Here is a 21,811-nt window from a genome sequence, read left to right as displayed (position 1 = left end):
CCCTAGTGGAGCCCAAGAGTGACTCTTTCCAAGTTGAGCCTCAGTGATCCTGTGGCTGAAGTTAGTCTCTTCACTGTGGGGCCACCCGACACGTCGCCGGGAGTTATTCTTGGGTACCTTCCAACACTCGGGCTCCAGAAACCTGTATCCAGAGACCCGAGATCCTCCAGCCGGGCGCGCCCCCGCCGTTAGTCTTCGTTTTTGTGCTGCCCGGCTTCCCCGCTCGGGGCCGAGCCTCCAAGCCCAGGTACAAAGCGGTCTGCCCCGCTCCCCCGCACGCGCTCCAGCTTCGGTCTCCCCTCTGCACCGTCGGGCCACGGCAGGATGATCGCCTCGCATCTGCTCGCCTACTTTTTCACGGAACTCAACCATGACCAAGTGCAGAAGGTAAGTGCGCGCGGGCGGAGGCAGATGGCTCGCCTCTAATACAGACTTGGCGACGTTTCCGACCCGTTCTGCCGGGCCGGCCGGGTGGGCGGGGACGATATTGTCCTTGATTCTAAAGGGACCCGCTTCCTCCTATTTCGGGCCGAGGACGTGGAGAAAGTCAGAGCTGAGTGGAAACTCCTGGGTGCGAGGAGCCACGTCCGCTAGGCACCGGCGGGCGTGTGCGCGCGTGCAAGGCGCTGGGGCTCGCGCGCAGCCACTGTCTCAGTTTCTGCTACCCTGCGCGCACTCGCAGTTTTTTTTTTTTTTTTTTTGTTTCTGGAGGGGCGCTCATTTACACAGCCCGGCTCACGTAGGAGGAGTCCCCCCCCGCCCCCCTTGTGTAGCTCGAGTTCCGGCGAGAGCACGTGGGGAGAATCCTGGCGAGGGGGAGGAGGCTCTGCTGCCGCGTGGGGGCTGCTGGGGCCCTCCAGCTCTGAAGGGCTGTGCTTAGTGGACTTGCGGTTTCCCCAGTCGCTCCCCACGGCCTTGCGGAGGTGGGGTTGCGGGGAAGCGGAGTCAGGAAGCAACCCGAAAGCTCGCAGAGCCGTCCGCGTGCCGCGCCCCCTCCCCGGAACTGAGCCTCCCGGAACTGAGCTCCGCGAGGAGCGCCCCCCCTCCCCATCTGCCCGGCGCGCGCGCCTCCAGATTTGTCTCGGGAGGGCCCCGCCCTGGGGACCCCGGGCCCGCCCCCAAATGGGAGGAGGTGACTTTGGATGTTACTTTCTGCTGCGTCTAAAAGTTAGTCGGAGAGGACCTACACCGCCCCCGTCCCCTGCGGGTCTCCGTATTCCTTGAAAGTTTTGTCAGTTACGAAAATGAAATTTTTCTGCCCTAGGCCCCAGCTATCTGTGCCCACCTTATTCTCTCCCGAGCCCAAGCTCTCACTAAGTCTGGGTCATTTACACAAGAAAGCGCCTCCGGCCCAGCCTGGAGCGGAGCCCTGCTCGCCTCGGGGGATGGGGTGGGGGTGGAGCTGGGCTGGACCCGAGGCGCTCTCTCTGGGGAGAATTGAGTTTCTGAAGTGCTCGGGATTTCAGGATTGGCTTTAGGCCGTCCTCTGCTAGAACTTGAGAAGAGCGACCTGAGAAGCTGGGGCGGAGGCGGGGGGTGTCTGGAGTTGTAAAGCAGATAGAGCGTTGCTCAATTACATACTTGAAATTTCTGTGTCTCAGTGGGGATACTTTTTTTTTGGAAAATGTCTTGACATTATCGTTTGGTGAGACGACCTCCTCCTGCTATTCCGGGTGTCCTGAGAGCAAAGGAAAGGATGGTGGATTACCATCTTGATGCTTTCAGAGTCATGACAGATGAACCCCCAGATAAAGCATGACATTACTCACTATGACTGCATAGGGAGCAGAGGGCAGCTGGTTTAGTCGAATTTTATTTTGTTTATAAAAGGATTGATACTCTAGCTCATTTCTGGGATGTGGCTTAGCTGTGCACTTTTAATCCAGTTGATTTAAAAAACATGTCTGTGAACCGGCAGGATCTTGGCAATTTTGGGCATTTCTGCCCTAGAAGTGAGCTTAACTCTTGGGCTGACTGTCATCTCTTGGTAAGTCCTAAAGTACCGAACCAGAGGGTCTTTAATCCAGGGGAGGTCTTCTCAGTTGGGTAATCATGGCCCCAAGACATTTGAATTCTTTTACAATATTTTTCTCCTCCAATGCAGAGGAAGCTGAGACCTGAACTTGGGAGCTGTATCACCCTCCTGGCTTGCAAGTCGGGAGCGTTAGGGGATTTCCCTTTGGTCTGGGCAGTGAAAAGAGAATTAGCCAGGGTATCTGGAAATGAGTTCTAATCTCTGTGGTTTATTAACCGCAAGATCCCTAAGCAAGTCACTTTGCCTGTTTGGACTGCTGACTACTTTTTGTCAAAAGGGCTGTACCTGCTGGTACTCTGCTGTCCATTTTATGGAGTTAAGATGATTAAGTACAGCAATGTGAAATCATCTTTTGCTGTAGGCTTTTTTTTTTTTTTACACACATGCAGTTACCTTTCAGCCTGTGAAGTGTCTTGCCAACACTTGGGTGTATTTCCTCAAAATTACCAATGGAGGCAGAATTGAGTCAGGGCTTTTACTCGCTAGGTGTCAGAAACTGGTTCAGCCTTCTTGCTTAGGTGGGTAAAGGTGTTTGACTCTCGCTGAAATTAGACAGGAAGTAGGAAGAGAATCAGAGAGAAGAATACTTTGGAAGAGTCTTTTCAAGTGGCTTAAAGGAAGGATTCCTGGATGGAAGAACTGGGAGAGAAGCATGAACTTTGAGTTTAGCTTTACAGTCTTTTGGATCGGAATTTGGAAATTCCCTTGTGCTATCATTTTGCATATGCTGGGTTTTAGTCCACATGGAGGGCTTAGGTTAACCTGTCTAGAACTAGCTCCATCTGGATTACTTGTCTCCTGGTGTTCAAGCCTTGTTTTGTGCCTTTGGGATGAAGAGTAAGGGTTATTTGCTTACTTCTGCCCATTGACACTTTGAAACTAAGCAAAAGCATCTAGAATTTTTTGTGTATCGGGCAGTGGTTTAAGGAGCCCTGTGAAATAGAAACAATTAGGTTCAGCATCCCTGTTTTACTGGTGAGGAACTGAGGCACAGAGTAACTTGTCCAAGGCCACTAACTTTTTTGTAAGAGCTGGAAATTGAAGTCATACCAGGGGACTTCAGAGCCCCATGCTCACTGCCATACTTCTTGCTTCTGGGAACATTTGTGGACTTATCTTGACTGTGTGCATTCACTTTTGGATGCTGGAAGCCCCTTTACCCAGCATGTCCCGAGAGGAACTTGCTCTCTTCTTCGATTAATGGTGCCAGTACCTTTTGAATATTCTGACTGAGAGCCTGGGACTCATTTTCATTTCTGGTAGCTACATCTTTGTCAACTTGGTCTCTGGGTTACTTCAGAAGCCTCCTATAGTTTTTTTTTTTTTTTTGTTTCCATGCTCTTTCTGGAACCAAACTGGATCATTTCAGAAACCCTATATCACCCTTCATACTGAATATCGCTTGACCCCACCTGTCATCAGCCTCATCCTCTCTATCTCTTCATTGCCCGGAAGCTGGAGTTAACATTCCTCTGAATGTCATATCCATTCACACTAGGAGTTTTTTGCCTTATCAGGACATTTATTTCATGTCACCATATATTGGAGTTGACAGTTTTCCTTTGGATTCAATGACAGGGAGAACTCTGACTGTTCACCTTTGTAGCCACAGTTTCTGGCCACTGCTCTGGTGCTGAGGAGTGCAAGAATGAAGGGGAGGGCATCTTCCTGGAGAAAGAAGCTGTGCAAGGGCTGCAAGAAGTAGAGGATGAGGCGGGTGGGGCGGTCTTGGATTGAAGGGAATGGTGGGTGAATGGGTGGGACTCAAAGGGAATGGCAGTGGGCTACTCCTTCATCAAGGCTTGGCTTGAGGCTGATCCTGAGGGCATTTCCTCTTCTCCAGCTCTTAAAGCATTATGATTATGTCAATCTTGGAGAGAAAAAGGATTCTCTTTAGTAATTAAATTTTAGTTAATATATAATACACAGGATTTTTGTTTTTCAGGAATGAGAACTGGGATTAAGCATAGAACTAAAATGAAGACTATGTTCTTCATTTAGCCACTGACCAAAATGATTTAACATGTGTTGACAGGGGATGACATATTTTCACACCAACCCTGGAGCATAAAAAGCTTAGTTATGGGCCAAGGGTTAAGACGCAAACTATGAAGCTGTCCTCAGCCACTGCAGCACAGGTTCCATTCCCGGCCAGCCAGGGGGCAACCCACATGGCGCAGCAGACCTCTCCTGACTCGCCTGCTGCTCCCCTCGTCAGTGTACTTCGGTCAATCTGCATGTTCTGTTCCCCTCTCTGTCTCTGGTGAATCCTCTCACCCCCCTGCACTCTGGCCTATACCCCAGTTCTTGTGTGCATAAATAAATAAATTTAAAAAAAAAAAACAACTTAGTTATGCTCCTTGTTATATGAATGGAGAGTAACTTTTAACTCTGGATTTAAGAGATGGGGGAGTAAACGGGAAGCCAAAAGATCCAACACAGCTCCCTACAGTTAAGAGAGAGAAGAGTTTTCATGTTATTTTGGGTGCAAGGCCCTCTGGCAGCAATGTAGAAAACTAAGACACCTTTTAATTGTCTGGAGAGATAAGGTTCCAGGAAAAGATACTTCACAGTCTCTAAAGGGTGGTGTTTAGTCCCTCCAGGTTGTACAGTCCTAAGAAGGTGGCTTATTATGGTGGGGAGTTAGGGACCTAAAGGGAGGCTTGATTGAAATGTTTTAAGATCACCTACTGCATGCTGATAATCTTTAGATAGGGATTAAAGTACCAGCAGTAAACTGATTAAAACCTTAGTAAGATTATTTTTGACTTGGTTAACTGACATTGTCAGTTCTCATTTGTTCAAATTAATGTAATTCTTAGTATCCTAATACTGTCCCTTCCCCGTTCAGAAGACAAATGATAATAATAGGAATATTTTGTAGCTCTTGCTAATCATTCATTCATTTGATATTTCCAAACTTTTGCATCAGAGAACTCTAAGAAGCACTTTTTTCTTTACCCCTGAATGAATTAAAATTCCCTCTGAGTCCCCTCAGCCAAAGCCAACATTTTTTTTTTTTTTTTGCACCCTGAGGAGTTTGAGGCTGCTAGGGGCCCTTTTCCAGGGGGAATCATAGCAACACAAACCACAACAGTTTTCTCCCAAAATCTGGCTGAGTAGGGAGAACTGATGTGCTAAAAGAACTCTGGCTTTCTTTGTTCAGATACTTCCGATTTAAAAGACAAATTTGATAAAGGAGTTCTTCATTATCATTGAGTTTGGAAGTCAGCAATTTTGGTTTCTTTTCCAACACTGTTTTGTCTGTCTTTGTCTTTTGCAGTGGGGATGGGGGCATAGGAAATCAAATCCCAGAGTTCGTGACTACTTATTATCACTCTGTGATCATAAGCCATGCTTCTTTGTCCTGGAGTGGCTGTTACTGTTAACTTCTAAACCAGGTCCATCAATTTGAGTGCTATTGACATTTTTGGTAGGGTTGAACTGGATTTCCACTCTACTGAAATTTATAGGGCCAAAGCCTCTGTGTGTATTTGTGTGTGTGTACTTTCAACTATGGGCAATTTTGTCCCCATTTGGTAATGTCATGAGACGTTTTTGGTTGTCACAAGGTGGATGGAGCAGTTTTGTAGTGCATTGCTTGTTGTCAGACAGTTAGTTGATAGGTAGCCCCAACTGGCACCAGAACCCTCAGTTCTCAACAGTGCTACACCGTGGGACAGTCATGATGGGAAGTGACCTTTTACAAAAGATGGGTTTAAGATGAGGCCTGTAGACCATAGCAGTCAGCAGATGTCCACAACCCCTGAAGGCTGGCTTGGGGAAGAGGGGAGGAGCCTGTTGTTGTCGTCAACCAGAAAAACGTAAGTGCCCCAGAGAACTGTCAGAGAGAAGTCTGCCTAGTTGTGCCTGGGAGAATCTCACCCTGGCTATTGCTGGGGTTTCTATGGAGGCCAGACTTCTACTCGGCTTCTAAATAAGGCTGCGTGTGAGCTGGCAGAGCAGGAGCTCCAGAGCAGAGGATGGGACGCATGGATGGCCAGTCCTGCAGTCATGGGGAAGGCAGCGTGGCCAAATGCATGCAGAACCAGACTTCCAGGGGTTGAATTGGGTGAATCCTCTTTTGCCGTGTGAACTTGGGCCAGTTAATTTAACCTCTGGGTTTCTTCCTCTTGTAAAATTAGTGTTTAGATAACACCTTAATAGGGTGTTGCAAGGATTAGAGAGGGAGTTAATATATGTGAAGATCTTGAGAGTTGTGTCTGACATATGTGGTATGTGTCACAAATGTATATGGTAAATATTAGTCCATATAAACAAAGACTCTAGATACCCTGCTGCACTATTAATCTTTGTGGGAGCAAAAGGGAGGTCCCGTTTTTTTCAAAAGGGCTTTTAGGGCCTTTTTATGCTCTGTGTCTGATGTTGGATATGGAGGATGGAAAATTCTTAAAGTTGAGGAACTGTCCTCATTTGCCTCCTCCAGGTTCTAAAACTGCTTTACTGGGCATAGGAGATCCATCCTTGATTTTCTCCTCTAACTTGCTTTTTTTCTGGTCCCCTGGGGAGTTAACATTCCCCATTCAGGGTTCTCTGGGATATCTTGTCCATTGATGTACCTCAGGTTGATGTACCTCAGGTTGAAGTGTTCTCCATGGACCATCATGAGAGACACAGCTTCTGAAAAATGACAGCTTTAGCTTAGCCCCCTGTTGCTGCAGAAATCTGATCTGTTTGCGGTCAGTGCTTCCTCCTAAGAGCAGAAGGGCAGAGGCTCCCAGCAGTCGCTGAGGCCATGTATGCTAGACTGGGCCAATTAGATGCTTATCACCCTCCCCCACATCTACCCAGATTCCGCCTTTCCACTGGGGAAACTGTTTGAGGTGCCTGTGTGTTCAAGTCATAAAATCAGGTGATGGTGGGTTTTGGTTTCACTGACCCTGGAGTTTCGCTGAAGGGAACAGTAATTTGCTCCCACGTTGTTTTTGCACATGAGTGGGGGATCCCTGGTCATCCTGGGACTCAGCAGAGAGCTCTTTGCCTCTCAGATACACACTCTGGGGCCACACACTGTGGCTCCTCTTGACACAGCAGGTCAAGGTTCTTGACAGGGGTGCCCAGGGTTCTTGACAAAGCTCCAGGGGATCATCTGTGTGGAACCCACACTCTGCTCCCTCCTCACTTCCCACAACTCCCCATCCATGTACAGCCTTTGTCTTGTGATAACTGAGTTAGGAGTCTTGACTATTCCTGTGGGAACAGGAGCCAGAGAATTTCATTTCTCCTTAAGTTCTACTTTTATTTTGGGGGTTGATCATACTTTTTGTACTGACATCCGTGGATCTCTAAGCATTTCCTTGACATTCCTTCCCTGGCATGGCCTATGCCAAAGGTGAGTGGGACCCAGCCCCGGGGCCTTTGGAGCCCACTGCCCACCTGTCTTCCTGGCTCTCCTCACGCTCTGCTCAGCATCCCTGCCCTGGAGGCCTGGAGGTGGGCCATGTTCTTAAAAGTCCTTATTCCCAACCTCTTCCTTCTGGCATCTTTCTACTCTTCTGATAAATGAAGGAATGAAGCCAGATAAGCCACCTGACAGTTTTAATTAGGGTTAAATGAGGGCATTTGAAGCTGCCACCTTTCCTTTTCCCATTTGAGGGACTTCCTCCCCCTGCTTCCTGTTTCCTCCCAAATTTTCCTTTCTCAACCCTTTCTGTGAAGCCTTCCAGCCATGTTCATTGACTCCTTTCTCCCCTTTAATCCTCAAAGGTCTTAAAACCACAAACACATGCAGTGTGTCTTAAATGCTAGACTCTGTCTAGTACCCTCCTGTAACTAGGCCATCCTCAAGCAGACCTCCAGGCTAGACATAGTTATTACTGATCATTCAGATGAAGGCACAGGGAGGGAACACAGCATGGGGACAGAACTTTGCTCAAGGGAAAGCCAGAATTCAGACCCAGGAAGCCTGACTCTGGACCCCAGGCCCTCACCCCAGCATGGGGCTTCCTGGGGCAGTGAATGTGGATATTGCAGTTTCAGGGGTGATGAGTCAGGTATCGGTTAGGAAGGGACCTTTGGGATGTTTAGGCCAAAAAACCCTTCATTTTACAGATGAAGTACCAGGTACAAAGGGACCAGTCTCTGCTTCCACTGGGCAGACCCTAGAGCTGGAACATGTTTCCTCTGTCTCAGTCCTGTGTCCTTTCAGGCTCATTTGTGCAGTGCCTCTAGTCCCCTCAGATCAGTGGGGACAAGAAATCCAAGGTGTCAAGAGTGCATTGGCATCATTGGCACAGGAATTGGGAAAGGGATTTGGGGAGAGGACATTCCCTCTGGGCCCTGAAGGGCAAGTGGGAATTCCCCAGAGGAGGGGAACATTCTAGGCATGGAATCAACACATACATGTTTCTATATTTCCAGATAAATATCTCTTGGTATTGATGTGCATGGTTTAAATGATTGCAAATCTGTATTTTATTACTGTGAGAAACTGCCTACTATCTACCCTCACCTTAAATTTGTAATTACTTGTTGATATATTTACCTCCCACCAGCCAGTAGACGGGGCCCCTTCCAGGCAAAGACTGAGGCCTCCATTATCTAAATGTCCTGAGTGCTTGGTATGTGCAATCAATGTCTGTTGGTAAATGAACTGTGCCAGGGTCTGTGCACATCTGGGATATTAGTCCCTTGCACTGCTGCCCCGCAATTGGGACAAAATGTCTGAGGACAGGAGCATCCCCAGAAGGGCATCCCCAATGCCCATCTCCTGGAGCCCTGCTGGGTGCTGTTCCCTGAATCCTGCTGGGCTGTAACTCCGTGGCTGAGAGCAGAACTGGAAGAACAGGAAACCCTGTGACTCAGGACCGTGCAACAGGATCCTGGAGGAGTGGCCTGAGCCTTTGAGCCTTGGAGGTCAGCTCCACACTCACCTGCCACCCCAGGCTTGTGAGCGCGCCCTTCCTGCCTCAGAGCTGGATTCTCCCCAAGGTGGTGCACTGGTCCTAGGGAGGGCCCTCTGTGTTCCCACTGAAGGAAGTATTTTGGCAGATCGGTTTCTTTCTTTATAATTTCTTATCAGAAACACCTGGCTTTGCCTTGAACCTTTACAAGGTAAACTTGCTGCTCTCTGCACAGCCTTGGTCCTCCCAGGAGAAGTCTATGAAGGCTTTATTACTAATGAGGTCGCTGACAACACTTGTCTGGCTTTCCCCATATGGGGACACCTGTGCCCCAGATTAGAGCACTCTGCTGGCCCCTGGATATGGTGGGTCCTGCCAGGGACTTGACCTGTGGTTTTGGGGAAGCTTCTCTAAACCTTGGTTTCCTTTCAAAGAGTTATGGTAAAACACTAGCAAAAGAATGATGCAAAAATATGAAATTCATTTTGAAACTAACTCAAGAGCTAGCTCAGTCGATGAAAGGCTACATGTGGTTGTGTTTACATTGTGACCTTCTCCTCTGGTTTGATCTCTTTTGACTTTGATCTCCTTTGACCCTCTGACCATGTGTATTGGGTAGACTAGGGGCTAGTCAGTGCCTTGCTTTTGTTTCTTTCTCTCCCTCTCTATTTTTACAAAATAGAGTATAATATACATAGGAATAAAGTATAATATACATAGGAAACAGCACATCAGGTTACTACCACTTAGATTCAGCAACAGGTTGTTACCAGTAGCCACTGGCACTAACCCCAACTAAGTGTAGCACAACCCTGACTTCTACCAACATATGTCTGTGTCTGGACTTAATATAAGTGGGCTCAGAATGTCCCTTTTTGTGTCTTGCTTCTTTCACCCAACATTTTATCTTGCGATTTCTTCTATATATGTTCCTTATGGTGGTAGGTGGTGTGTTGTTATTACTGTAGATCATCCCTGCCTCTGTCCCACAACACTATTTTGAATTAAAGTAGGTGAATCTAGTTAAAGACCGTCACTTTCAAGAGGGAGAGGTCCTTCCTAAATTTCTTTCAAGGAGGTCAGGTTGGACGTGGCCTAATATACCCATGTCCCGATTGAGTGCTGGGGAAGCCCACATTCAGTCAATTGTTCTGTTGAGAATCTATTAGAAGCTAAAACTAGTATTCATCTGGCAGGTCCGAGAGAGAGAGAGAGAGAGAGAGAGAGAGAGGATGCTAGGTACTAAATTAGAAATATCCAAAGATGGGAGAAAGGAAGTCCAGCTGGAGTCAGGTGTCTTTGTGTCCTTGGCCCTAATGCTTATATTTGTGGAGTCACTGAATTCACCCTCTCCCAGGAGGGTGTGTCCTGTAAGGATGACTGATGAGCATTGCTCCATTGTGTATTATTTATCTGCTTACCAAAAGGATTAGGTAATGTGGTTCAGCTTGCAGTAAAAGAATTTCTAGAACAAGAGTCATGGAACAGACAGGGATTATTACAAAAACAAACAAACAAACAAAAAAACATACAAAAAAACACACAAAAAAAACCCAAAAACTGGGACTAAAGATAATTTACTGGATTGAGGCTAGAGCTCTGAGACTCCTGACAGTGAAGGCAAAAGGACAACTCTTTTGGAGTTGGCCTAATTTTCCTTGGCCCATGTAGGAAGCACAGTGAACGTGCGCAGCCAGACTTTCTCCTGACACTAGACCACAGAGAATTGATTGGCCAGTGAACAACAAAGCAATCATCCATGGTGGGGCAATCTTTATGATCCTCCCTTCCTGTGATCCCTTGATAAAAAGTGATAGGACTGAGAGTCATACTAATAGAAGTCAGAGAGCCAGAGCAAGGCAGTGAGGTAAGTAGCTTTCTGATCCAGAATTCGTCACCTTGCAGGATTTTAGGTTTGCTCACTTCTCCCGAACCATTTTACACGATCTTCCAACTGTCTCTAGGTCAACATACATCCACCAAGCCACACATGTTGTATATGTACAGTAAGTTCTCACTTAATGTCATTCACATGTTCTTGGAAACTATGACTAGGAGAGAAACAACATACTGAAACCAGGTCTTCAGAGAACTTTGTTTTAGTGTTAATGTTGGCTGGGATTTTTTTCCCCTCATCAATGTTAAAATAAATGTTGATGAATGAAATGGACCTGCCGTATGCTCTTAGCTCAGAAAACAGTTTCCCTGAATGCCAGTTTCACAGATCATTTACTCACATGCGAGATATTTCCTGTGGTCTGTCTTGCATGGAGTTTTCTTATCTGCTCAGACCCATGCCTCCATTTCAGAGACATTTATTGCATCTGTAATATGAGTTGAGTTTTCCTGTAATGTTCTTTTTAATTGTGGATATATACATATATATATATATCATGAAATTTACCACTGCAACCATTTTAAAGCATACAATTCAATGGCATTAAGTACATTCACATTGTTGTGACAGCAGCACCACAATCTAGCTCCAGAATTTTTCTTTTAAAATTTTGTACTGGGCCTCCCCTGGTGGCGCAGTGGTTGAGAGCTGGGCTGCGAAGCTGCCTGCAGCCTCTGCAGCACCGGTTCAATCCCTGACCGCAGGTGAGGGTCCCACTTGGTGCGCAGACCTCTCCTGCCGCCCGCTGCTCCCCTCAGCAGTGTATTTCGTCAGTCTGCCTGTTCTGTTCCCCGCTCTGGCTCCCGTGAATTCTCCCACCCTCCCGCGCTTCTGACTGTACCCAGTGCTTGTATAAATAAATAAACAAACAAATAAATAAATAAATCTAAAAAAATAAAATTTTGTACCAGTTTCACTCCAGTGCTTTGCATATAATTGGCTTTCAATAATGGTCAGAAAATGGAAAAAACTGGGGTCCCAGTAGTGGTCAGGGATTCAGGAATTAGATGATATGAATCTTATAGATTTAGACATTGAAATTTAAGCTTTCACACTTCTCTTTAAAACCTCGTAAAGTATTCAAGGTAGCATTTATAGTGCTTTATAGAACAAACTGTTCAGATTGGAATGTTGTGCTTGCCTAGATATAAATAATGAAATGGTCAGGATCATTTTCCCATGGAGCCAGATAGAGTGGCCCCAGGATCCAGCCAGTGGTCACTTGTCATTCAGCTGGAATTGGCCTGCAAGATGAGATGGACCCTCTGGACCAGCAGTAGGATTATTTATAATTTCTGACAACTGTAGTCTCAACTGTGTGACCTTGGTTGACACAGTCTCTTAACCTCTTTGCTTGAGGTCCCTTTTTGGCTCTCCTCTCCAGGCCTTTGCTTTCAGGGTTTTCCCATATCTGTTTGGGGCTTGCTGTCTCAGCGAACCACTGCACATTCTGAAGTGAAGTCCGTATGAGGGCAACCTTTTTTGCTCCTGCATTCCTTGCATCATTGCTTGGCTTCAGTTTCCCGTTCTTTGTGAGTGTTAGTCTGGAAGAACATGTGGGCACTTAAGGAGATGAGTTTTCCATTTGGGTTATTGTTTTGTTTCAAGAGGAGGATGGGGTTAATTTCTGTTTAGAGTTTCTCCAGGATCTTCCCATAATTCTGTAGAGGAAGCTGCATATCAGACTGGAGTGTTAGGGAAAGAAAGAAACTGACCAAAATTGCCCAATAAGGAAGTCCTAATCTTTTCAAGATTGCTAAATAGATGTCCTAAAACTGCTCTTTCTTTAATACACACCCTTCCCTCAGGCAGGTGAACTCACACCTCAGTTTGGCTTTGTTCCCATCCTGCCTGTCTCCCCAACTTGAGTGCCCCCTTCTCCCCCTCTTCCTCCCTGATAGAGACTGAAAGAGAAATAGCCCAGTGTGATAAGCCACACACCCACCACAGAGAGAGAAGGAACAATCAAAGAGGAACCACCTCTGTTTTGTTAACCCAAGTGACTAAGTAGGGTTAAGAAATGGCCTACTGTCCCGTGTACATTTGGTATCTCCTAAATGACTTTCTCCAATGACTTTGGACCTGGTGCTTCCCCCATCCCCCCAGTTGCCTCGGGGATAAAGTTGGCACGATTCTGCAAAGTGCATTCACTTCCTCCCCAAGCCAGGAAAACCTGTCTTTGTATGGAGACTGCTTTTTGTTTCTGACTTCTGCTTCCCTTGGCCACCCTTCACCCAACACACAAGTGCCAGCCAGGGCTAGGGGGGCCCCCTGTGGTGTATTTAGGAGGCTATGACATTAGAGAATTCATCCTCCCTTTCTGAGTGTCCCTAATAAACTCAGGATGAATACATCATCATGCTGTCAAAGAGGGGAAGTTTGGATCCAGATGTACATACCTGCATTTCCTACAGCTGTTCCATATCCTTTCTCTTGGTCTCACGTGACAGAGAGGAAACCAAGCCCTTGGAGTCATTCAATAAAACATGAGCAAGCGGATTTGTTCCAAGGGCTTGAATTTAGAGCCAGATACACCTCAGTTTGAACCCTAGCTTTTCTTCTCACCACCGTAGGGGTTTGAGTGTCGAAGGGATTTAGAAGTTTTGCAAAATGGCAATGAGGTCAAGTTAGTAAAGCCATAGGATGGTGTCTGGCTTGGTAATTGTCTAGCTATTGTAATTATCATCATCATCGTTTCCACCTGTCATTGAACACTAAAATATGATTATAAGGGCAACATGACTCGAGTAAAGGCTGGGCTGTTTAACTTGTTAAATTCTTTGAGGGTTAGAATAAGAAATATTGGCTGGATTTCCAGTCAATACTGTAGCACCTAAAACACAGATGTTACACTAAGAATGGCTACTGTGGAATTGTGACCACTTCGTTTTTGTGTGTGCCGCTCATATTCCAAGAGTGTCTGTGCAAGGTGGTACAGGCTCTGTCCACTCTGCAGGAGCTCTCCTGCCTCCTTTGCAACATCCAGGGCCATCCATGGGAGGTGGGGGTGGCAGTGTGAGGCTCCTGGCCCTTTCCTTCTCTCTGGAAAGCAGTCATGTGGGAGTTGCAATACTATCATGTGTCTAAACTCATGCCAGTGTTTGGAGACATGTCTGAAGCCCCTGTTACTCTCCAACCTGCCTGCCAGCCTTGTGGATCATGCCCTCAGCTTGTTGCTTTGTTTCTGTTTTGGGGAATGGCTGGAATAGAAGTTGGCCTTTTAAAGGCCTGAATGTACTACATTGCCATTTGGTCTGTATAGACCCGCTGCTGTCTACAGAGGGGGTTTGACCTTTTGTGTTTGTGTGACTTTGGGCACACTGCTTTTGGTAGAGTGGAGGAAAAAATATTGCCTCCCTCACAGGGCTGTTGTGAGGAGTAAATGAGTTAATACAGTATGATGGTTGAGGATAGGGTTTACTGTTAGTGCCACATCAGGGTTTACTGTTAGTGCTATTGCCTACGATGACATCTTAAATTATTCCCAGAACTGGCCTGGCATTGGCTTCTGGTCTGGTGACCCTGAACTTTGAACATTAGCACCGAGATGCATAAGCCATGAGATAGCATTCTTGGGCCAGCCCAGGTGTCACTGCATATATAAAACAGAATACTGGGCCTCCCCAGTGGCGCAGTGGTTGAGCGCTGGCTTGCGAAGCTGCCCGCAACCTCTGCAACGCCGGTTCGATGCCTGGCTGCTCCCCGGCCACCAGAGGAGGGTCCCGCAGGGTGTGCAGACCTCTCCTGCTGCCCGCTGCTCCCCTCAGCAGTGTACTTCTGTCCTTCTGCCTGCTCTGCTCCCAGCTCTGGCTCTGGTGAATTCTCTCACCCTCCCATGCTTCTGACTGTACCCAGTGCTTGTATAAATAAATAAATCTTTAAAAAAAAAAAAAGTACATTAAAAAAAACAACAAAACAACAACAACAACAACAACAAAACAGGATATTGCTGAGGCCATTAAAATTTCTCTGGATCTGCAATCACCAGAGATTTGTCTCTCTTTGCACCAAAAGGGAGGTGCTTGCCTTCTGCAGAGCCTGTGTGAGTGGGCTTAAGTCAGGGAAGGGTGAGTTGGAGAACTGAATCAAGGGCAGTTGAGACTACAAGGAATGGGGAGCCATCAATGCAATGAGAAGGTGAGTAGAGGCCAGATCATACAGAACCTTGGAAGGATTTTGGGTTTGGTTCTTATGGGAAGTCATGGAAAGGTTTTAAGCAGGGGAGTAGCAGACCCTGGCTCAGAGTATAAAGTAGATGGAAGAGGTAAAGGTAGAATTAGGGATTGTATATGTCTGGTCAAGAGGTGATGGCTGCTTGGCTGCGCTGAGTGGCGCTAGAATGGACATGACTGTCTTGGGAGGTGAGGGGGAACAAGATAGGAGGTTCAATAATGAACTCCAGTTCCAGGGAGGTTGCCACAGGTTTAGAAACTCAACCTTTCTGAAAAGAACTCTCTTCTCCCCAAATATGTCTTTTTCCTGATCTTCACCATGCTCTAGAAATAAAATTAAACCAATTTTTCTAAATTCAATTTTTTGCTTTTTTAAAAAAAGACAAGGTCCTGTCCAATTCCTGTTAAATGGCCTTTAATAATATGTACAGACTTAACAGATTCTTTTCTGTGGGAGGGCTGAGTGATGTTCCATGACACAGATACACTGTAATATATTTAACCTATAGGTCTCCACTCTTGTTTCCCACCTCTTCCAGGTTGACCAGTATCTCTACCATATGCGCCTTTCTGATGAGCAGCTTCTAGACATCTCTAAACGGTTCCGCAAGGAAATGGAGAAGGGACTTGGAGCCAACACCCACCCCACTGCCTCAGTAAAAATGCTGCCCACCTTTGTAAGGTCCACTCCAGATGGGACAGGTACTGTGCCTGGGGGAGCTAGCTCTGGGTGCTCCATTGATTCCTCTGGCTGGGGGGGGCAGGGGGCGGATTTGGGTGGCTTTGCTCAGGGATCCAAAGAAGGATATGTCAGTGAAGTTTTTTGCTTTCAAAACCTTAGGAACCAACGCCGTCACCCATTTTTTTTTTTTCCATCCATGTGCTGAGAAAGGTGGCTTGGCTCAGTTTGGGATTTTTTGGTCCTAGTAAATATGACTAATATGGTCACAGCCATAGGCCATGGAAATTCCTGTCTGGACCTCCTAACTGGCCCATTCTGCAGACATACTTGAGAAACAGTGTGATACAGATTGTCCTAGATTGTTTCTTGAACTTCATAAAGCTTCCATAAAAAGAGAATGAGGAGTTCAAATATGGGAGTGTGGGAAGAGCTCAGTGCACATTAAGGTATGCACGTTATGATAGTAAAAGCTCTGAAGTTGTGCACTGAGAGTTTGTTAAGCTTGTTTAATTCCCTTGTTTGGACACAGTGTGTTTATTTCAAGACATAGCCAGCAAGTGATTTAATCAAACCAGAGAAAAGGGCCATGGTGGAGACTAAAATTGAAGAGTTGACTGGGACTTGATTACAGAAGGCCTTGCATGTAAGCCTAAAACATAGTCTTTCTTCAGTAAACATTGAGGAGTAACTGGAAAATTTTGAGGGATGTGAGCAGAACTGTCTTGGAAATGCATACTATCAGCAGTATGTGGCGTGGAAGGGGGCAGTGATGGCTGTTGGTAGAGCACAGAAAGGGGTCCTGGTGAGATACAGTGGACAGGGCAGGGAGAGGACTAATGTGATGCCAGGGTATTGAGCACGGCTCCCTGGGAAGGGGGTTTGGTGGTGGTAACATCTTCAGAGAGGGAAAAGGAACCAAGTTGTGTCACCGTTTTCACATAGCTTGTCTTGTTTAAGCCTCATAAAATGCTCCATTTTAGAAATGAGGGGTACCTTTGGGGGCCTTGAGAGGTGGGGGATGGGGGACAGCTACCACATCTAAAGGATGGGAGAAAGAGTGCAAGGGGCAGTTGCAGGGCAGTAGAAGAACCTGGAACCAGAGTCTGAGAGCCTGAGGCAGCCAAAAACACCAAGAAGCCTGCTGATGCTGGTGCTGGTGCTGGTACGGATGCAGAAAAGTCATGAACTGGGGGTGGGGGAGGGCACCAGATGGCCTTGGTCTTTGCAGCATATCTGTGTCCTTGAGCCTTACTGTGCGGGAACCTCTAGGGGCCTGGTCTATCCTAACAAGACTTGGCATCTTTCTAAGATAGATTCCTAAGATAAGTCTTTGTTTACTAAAGTCTGGCCACTCAGCCTGGACCCAGAGGGTATGACCTTGCTCTGCATTACTCTCTGAGTGTGTGAGTCTCAGTCCTTCAAAGAGCTCTTTGAGCTGAGTGAGGGGCCTGGGTCCAATTCCTGTGTCCTTTAGATAGGCACATTTACTGTTCCTGTCACTCCCTCTGACTCTGACCATGCCCACTTCTATTGTTCCCACTTGACATTCTGATAAATTTACTAGCTCCCCAATTAGCCAGATAATTTGTCTTTATTTCATGCACTAGCAATAAACAAGTACCCTAAATATTTGCTAAATACGTATGGACTAAGAGCTTTTTTGAGCACCTAAGTGTAGTAATTCTTTGACTTTTCACAAAACTCTCTAAGGTAGGTGTAGATTTTATCTACATTTTTTTAAAGATGAAGAACTTGAAGCTGGATAGTCAAATACTTACCTAAGATCATGTAGCTAATGAGAGGCTGAGTCAGGATTCATGCTCATTTATGCCAAGGGCCACGTATCAAGGCTGCTCTGGAGCTGTGGCAGGTGTGTGGCCACATGCAGCACACGCTCAGCTGAACTGTTTTGAAGTGGGGTTGTCTGTATATCTGGCCTGTATTACAGGCGGTGGATCGGTTTGTTGGGAAGAACCAGGTATGGGACAGGCAGTTTCCTCTTCTCCTTACTTTCATGACATCAGAGGCACTGAGATCTCTCTCTGCCTCTTGACGTTTGCTGCAGCCCTGCACAGTGCGGCATTGAGTCTCCTTCCCTGACTTCAGGCCAGCGCCCTGGGAGCATTGGCATTCCATCTCTGCCCTGTGTTGAAGTGCATAGGTAGGCATTTGGCCTCTGAATGTGAGTTACCTAGACTGAGTACAGGAACCAGAGGCTGATCCTGCAGGTTCTGGGATGGAAGGGTCTGGGGCAGGACTTGACCCCTTTTCTCCTTTTACACTTTTGCGATACCCAGGGGGCCTTTTTGTAACCTCAAATTCTACTGTATAAATGGTGATGGCGTGGAAAAGGAATAGCATGTATTGGGATGGTTTATTCATTGAAGCAGAGCAAGTGCCCCTGAGGACTGTAGACAGACTATAGGAAGCCCAGACCCCAGCCCTGCTTCCTTTGCACTGGCTGGGGGCTTGTGGGCCAGCTCCTCACCCCTGCTCTCTGGAACTCAGCCTCTTCTTCTTTGTAAAATCAGATGTGTATCTGGCAGTCTCAGCCTGATCTGCCCGTGTACTAGAGCTAGTGTGTTAGTGTATTTACACACTAAGAAAATTCTTAAAACCTTTACAAAGTCCACAGCTGGACACTGATTAGTTAGTGCAGAAAGCAGTCCTCTGTGACCTAGTATAAAACATGAAGTAGATATATCTATATTTTGTAAAGTCATTTATATATGTGTGTGTGTACTGGTATATAAAGTATATACACCAAATTACTGATAGTTGTTATTAGTTAGTTGGCAATAACTAGTAAAGCTGAAATGTGTGGGTTGACAGCCCAGCAATTCTGCTTCCAACTATATCTTCAACAAACTCTAATATGAACGCAAGGAGACATGCCTAAGTATGTTTATAACAGTGTTGCTTGGAACACTGCACATTGGAAACAGTTTATGGAATAGCTACTTGACAGAATACTATACAGCACAGTTGCATGAGTGAACATATATGAATATTTATATATCTGAAAAACAATGAGTGAAGAACATGTACCTCAGTAGTTGAATATAGATTTTAAAAAAAAGCCCTCAAAGCAAAGCTGTATATTGTTTATGGATACACACACATCACAAAATTACTGGGACATAAGTTGGAGAATGTACAGAAGATAAATGATAGGAGTAGCTTTTGGAGACAGAAAAGGAAATGGAATTTGGGAGAGGAATGTGAGGGAATGTAATTGAAAGTGGTCAACATCAAGGCTAGCAATTTTAGTTTTTGTCAGTTCGGACTATGAGTTATGGCATGTTAGCAGTGAGGATTGATGACTATTCAATAGAAAAGTCCTGCTGTCAAAAGTGGAAATTCTCCTTTGTTATTAGTATCCCAGTAAAGTGCTGAGACAGGAGACTGAGGGCGCACTTTCGTGCAGGGACTGCTGGCCTTTCTCCTGGATGTGATCACGCAGACCCTGGGCCTTGCTGATGCATCTGCTTCCTGACCCAGGTCGGTCTGGGCTTTGTGGCTGAAGCTGCTGGCCGCAGCGGCTCTCCCATAGAAAGCAAGAGAACTTTACTTTAGTGGTGTCTGCTCAATGCTGATCTTTCTCAGCTCAGTCCTTTCCAGTGCTACTTTTCTAATCTGGGAAAGTAAATCTCTGATCTAAGTTTCTAATCTAGAGGGACCTAATCTTTAAATCAGTGACTTTCTAGCTTTTCTGTATTACATACTCATGCCAAGAAACAAACACAGATATTTATATACAATTGAAACAGATTTCAATGTTTATTCTTTTTTTTTTTTTTTTAAAGATTTATTTATTTATTTATACAAGCACTGGGTACAGTCAGAAGCGCGGGAGGGTGAGAGAATTCACCAGAGCCAGAGCCGGGAGCAGAGCAGGCAGAAGGACAGACGTACACTGCTGAGGGGAGCAGCGGGCGGCAGGAGAGGTCTGCGCGCCTTTTGGGACCCTCCTTTGGTGGCCGGGGAGCAGCTGGGGATTGAACCGGTGCTGCAGAGGCCCAGCGCTCAACCGCTGCACCACCGGGGAGGCCCTCAATGTTTATTCTTAAATGTAATGTGACCCAATCTATTATTCTTTTCTAAAGAGAGTAAATTTAAAAAGGGTTTTAGTCAGGATCCCACTCATTTCTTTTCCAGCCTTTAGTTATATAGAAAGCTGCTGCTTTAAATGACCCCCTCCCAGTCTGGTCCTAGACTAGCATTGCAAAATTGGCTATGTAGTGCCAGGGTTGAGAAGTAGTTCCATGTGAGGATTGAGGATGAGAACGCTAGGTGTAAATGGGGTTAAATTCAAGCTGTTTGCTTTTGAGCAGTTCAATTATGCCCTGATCCTGCATTTCCTCATTTGCAAAAGAGGAAACCTCCTGGGGTTGGCTAATTGAGACTATAGGGGAGAATTGAACAGATGACCTTCTCATGTGTGCTAAAAATACAGCTCCACACAGCTGCGGTGAGCCACAGCAAGAGGCATGCCCAGCACCTGTTTTACCAAGAAAGCAAGTAAGCCTCCCAGGTCCTTTCTTTTGGAGGGAGCAGGTATGAGGGTCACTCCCATCAGCCAGAGGCCCTGCATTATGGAGTGAGGACCAGGTCCCAGCTCTCTTCTCTGCATATCCCACCCGTCTAATGTTAAAGTCCTGATAGAAAATGGGGAGATTTCAGGAGGCTTCAGTTGGCTTCAGTTCTCCCATTTATGACAGAATCTCCATTATATTAAAGAAAAATGACCTCCAGGTCATGATTTGAGTTCTCTGTGAGAAGGAAGGGAATGTCAACAGCCACCAAGCCTCATGGGAGCTGATTCTAAAATACCTGCACTTCATAGATGTTGTGGACCATTGAGTGTGAAGAAAGGTGGTTGGCACAGATGCAAATGAAATTATATAATTGGGCCATACATGTATGGTTCAAAAATATCTTAATCAGGTGATTAAGTTTGGTGTCTGCCAGGGTATGTTTAAAAAATGCTCTGGATTTTTTTTTCCAATTTAAAGAAGTTGAAAGAAATGTATAATGAACATGCATATAGGCTACCTAGGTTCTACACTGGTATTTTACTAGACTGGCTTTATCATACTCTGGCCATCTATCAGCTCATTGTGTTTTATCTGATGCATTTACCAAGTAAGTTGCAGAAACCAGTTTATTTCAATTGTAAAACTTCAGTATGTAGCTTATTAAATTGAGTCCTATATTTACTTTTTTCTTTGTTTAAAATTTATATACAGTGAGATAACAAATCTTAAGTATTGTCTGATGAGTAGACAATTACGTACACCTGTTTAATACAACCCCACCACGATAAAGAACATTATCATTAGTCCAGAAAGTTCCCTTGTGCCTCTTCCCAGGAAATCCCTGTCCCTAACCCCCGGGGCGGGGGTGGGGTGGGGTCTGTTTTAAAATTTTTATGCATATTAGTTTTGCCTGTTCTATAACTTCCAATAAATACTGTCTTACAGCATTTCCTTTTCATACAAGTCTTCATTTACTCATCCTAATGTGTGTGCTTTATTTATGTTGTATGTATAAGTAGTTTATTCCTTTTGGTTGCTGATTCCAAGGTGTGATTGGAATCCTATGTAACATGAATATTGGTGGACACCTGAGCTCTTTCCAGTTTTTGCCTATTATGACTAAAGCTGCTATAAACATATATATATATCTTTAATTTTTTTTTTTTTTTGCACAAGTCTCTTTGTGGACACATGTTTTTAATTTCTTGGGTAAACAACTAGGAGTGGAATTGCTGAATCACAGAGTTTGGTGTGTGCTTAATTTATAATAAATGGCTAGATCTTTTTTTCTGAAGTGGTTGAACCATTTTATGCTCCCACCAACAATGTGTGAGGAGTTCCTCTTTCACCAGTATGTCTTGTCTGTACCCCTCCCTGCAGTGCAGAGTTGAGTAAAGAAATCATTCATTTGTATCTGCCAGGAACCTCTATGTAGGCAGTCCTCACCTGCATGTGACAGCAGTACCAGCTCCAGACACAGTCCTGTCAGGGTCTCTCCACAAAGTCAGAGACCTGACTTACAGAGGGGCACTTCCATCTCAAGAGAAAATACAGGAATAATTGACACCATTTGATGAGCCCCTATTTACATACATAATCTGCGCTAGCCTATTTGCATAAATAA

The 21,811-nt window shown here is 45.7% G+C and overlaps 1 protein-coding gene across 1 annotated transcript in view; it reads left to right on the top strand.

Annotated features, from left to right (window-relative positions):
- Nucleotides 1–324: 324 nt before the first annotated feature.
- HK2 (hexokinase 2) overlaps nt 325–21,811 on the top strand; it is a gene marked incomplete at both ends in the record, with an annotated part of 56,122 nt that continues 34,635 nt past the window's right edge. Inside the window, 2 exons of the mRNA XM_084234691.1 lie at nt 325–387; nt 15,507–15,669. Of these exons, the coding sequence (XP_084090817.1) occupies nt 325–387; nt 15,507–15,669 (226 nt within the window). The remainder of the gene's footprint in view (nt 388–15,506; nt 15,670–21,811) is intronic.

The sequence above is a fragment of the Talpa europaea genome (assembly GCF_964194135.1).
Source record: "Talpa europaea genome assembly, chromosome: 6".
In the NCBI taxonomy this organism is placed as follows: domain Eukaryota; kingdom Metazoa; phylum Chordata; class Mammalia; order Eulipotyphla; family Talpidae; genus Talpa; species Talpa europaea.
The sequence above is the reverse complement of the archived record's forward strand: the minus strand, read 5'-3'. Positions and strand labels throughout refer to the sequence as shown.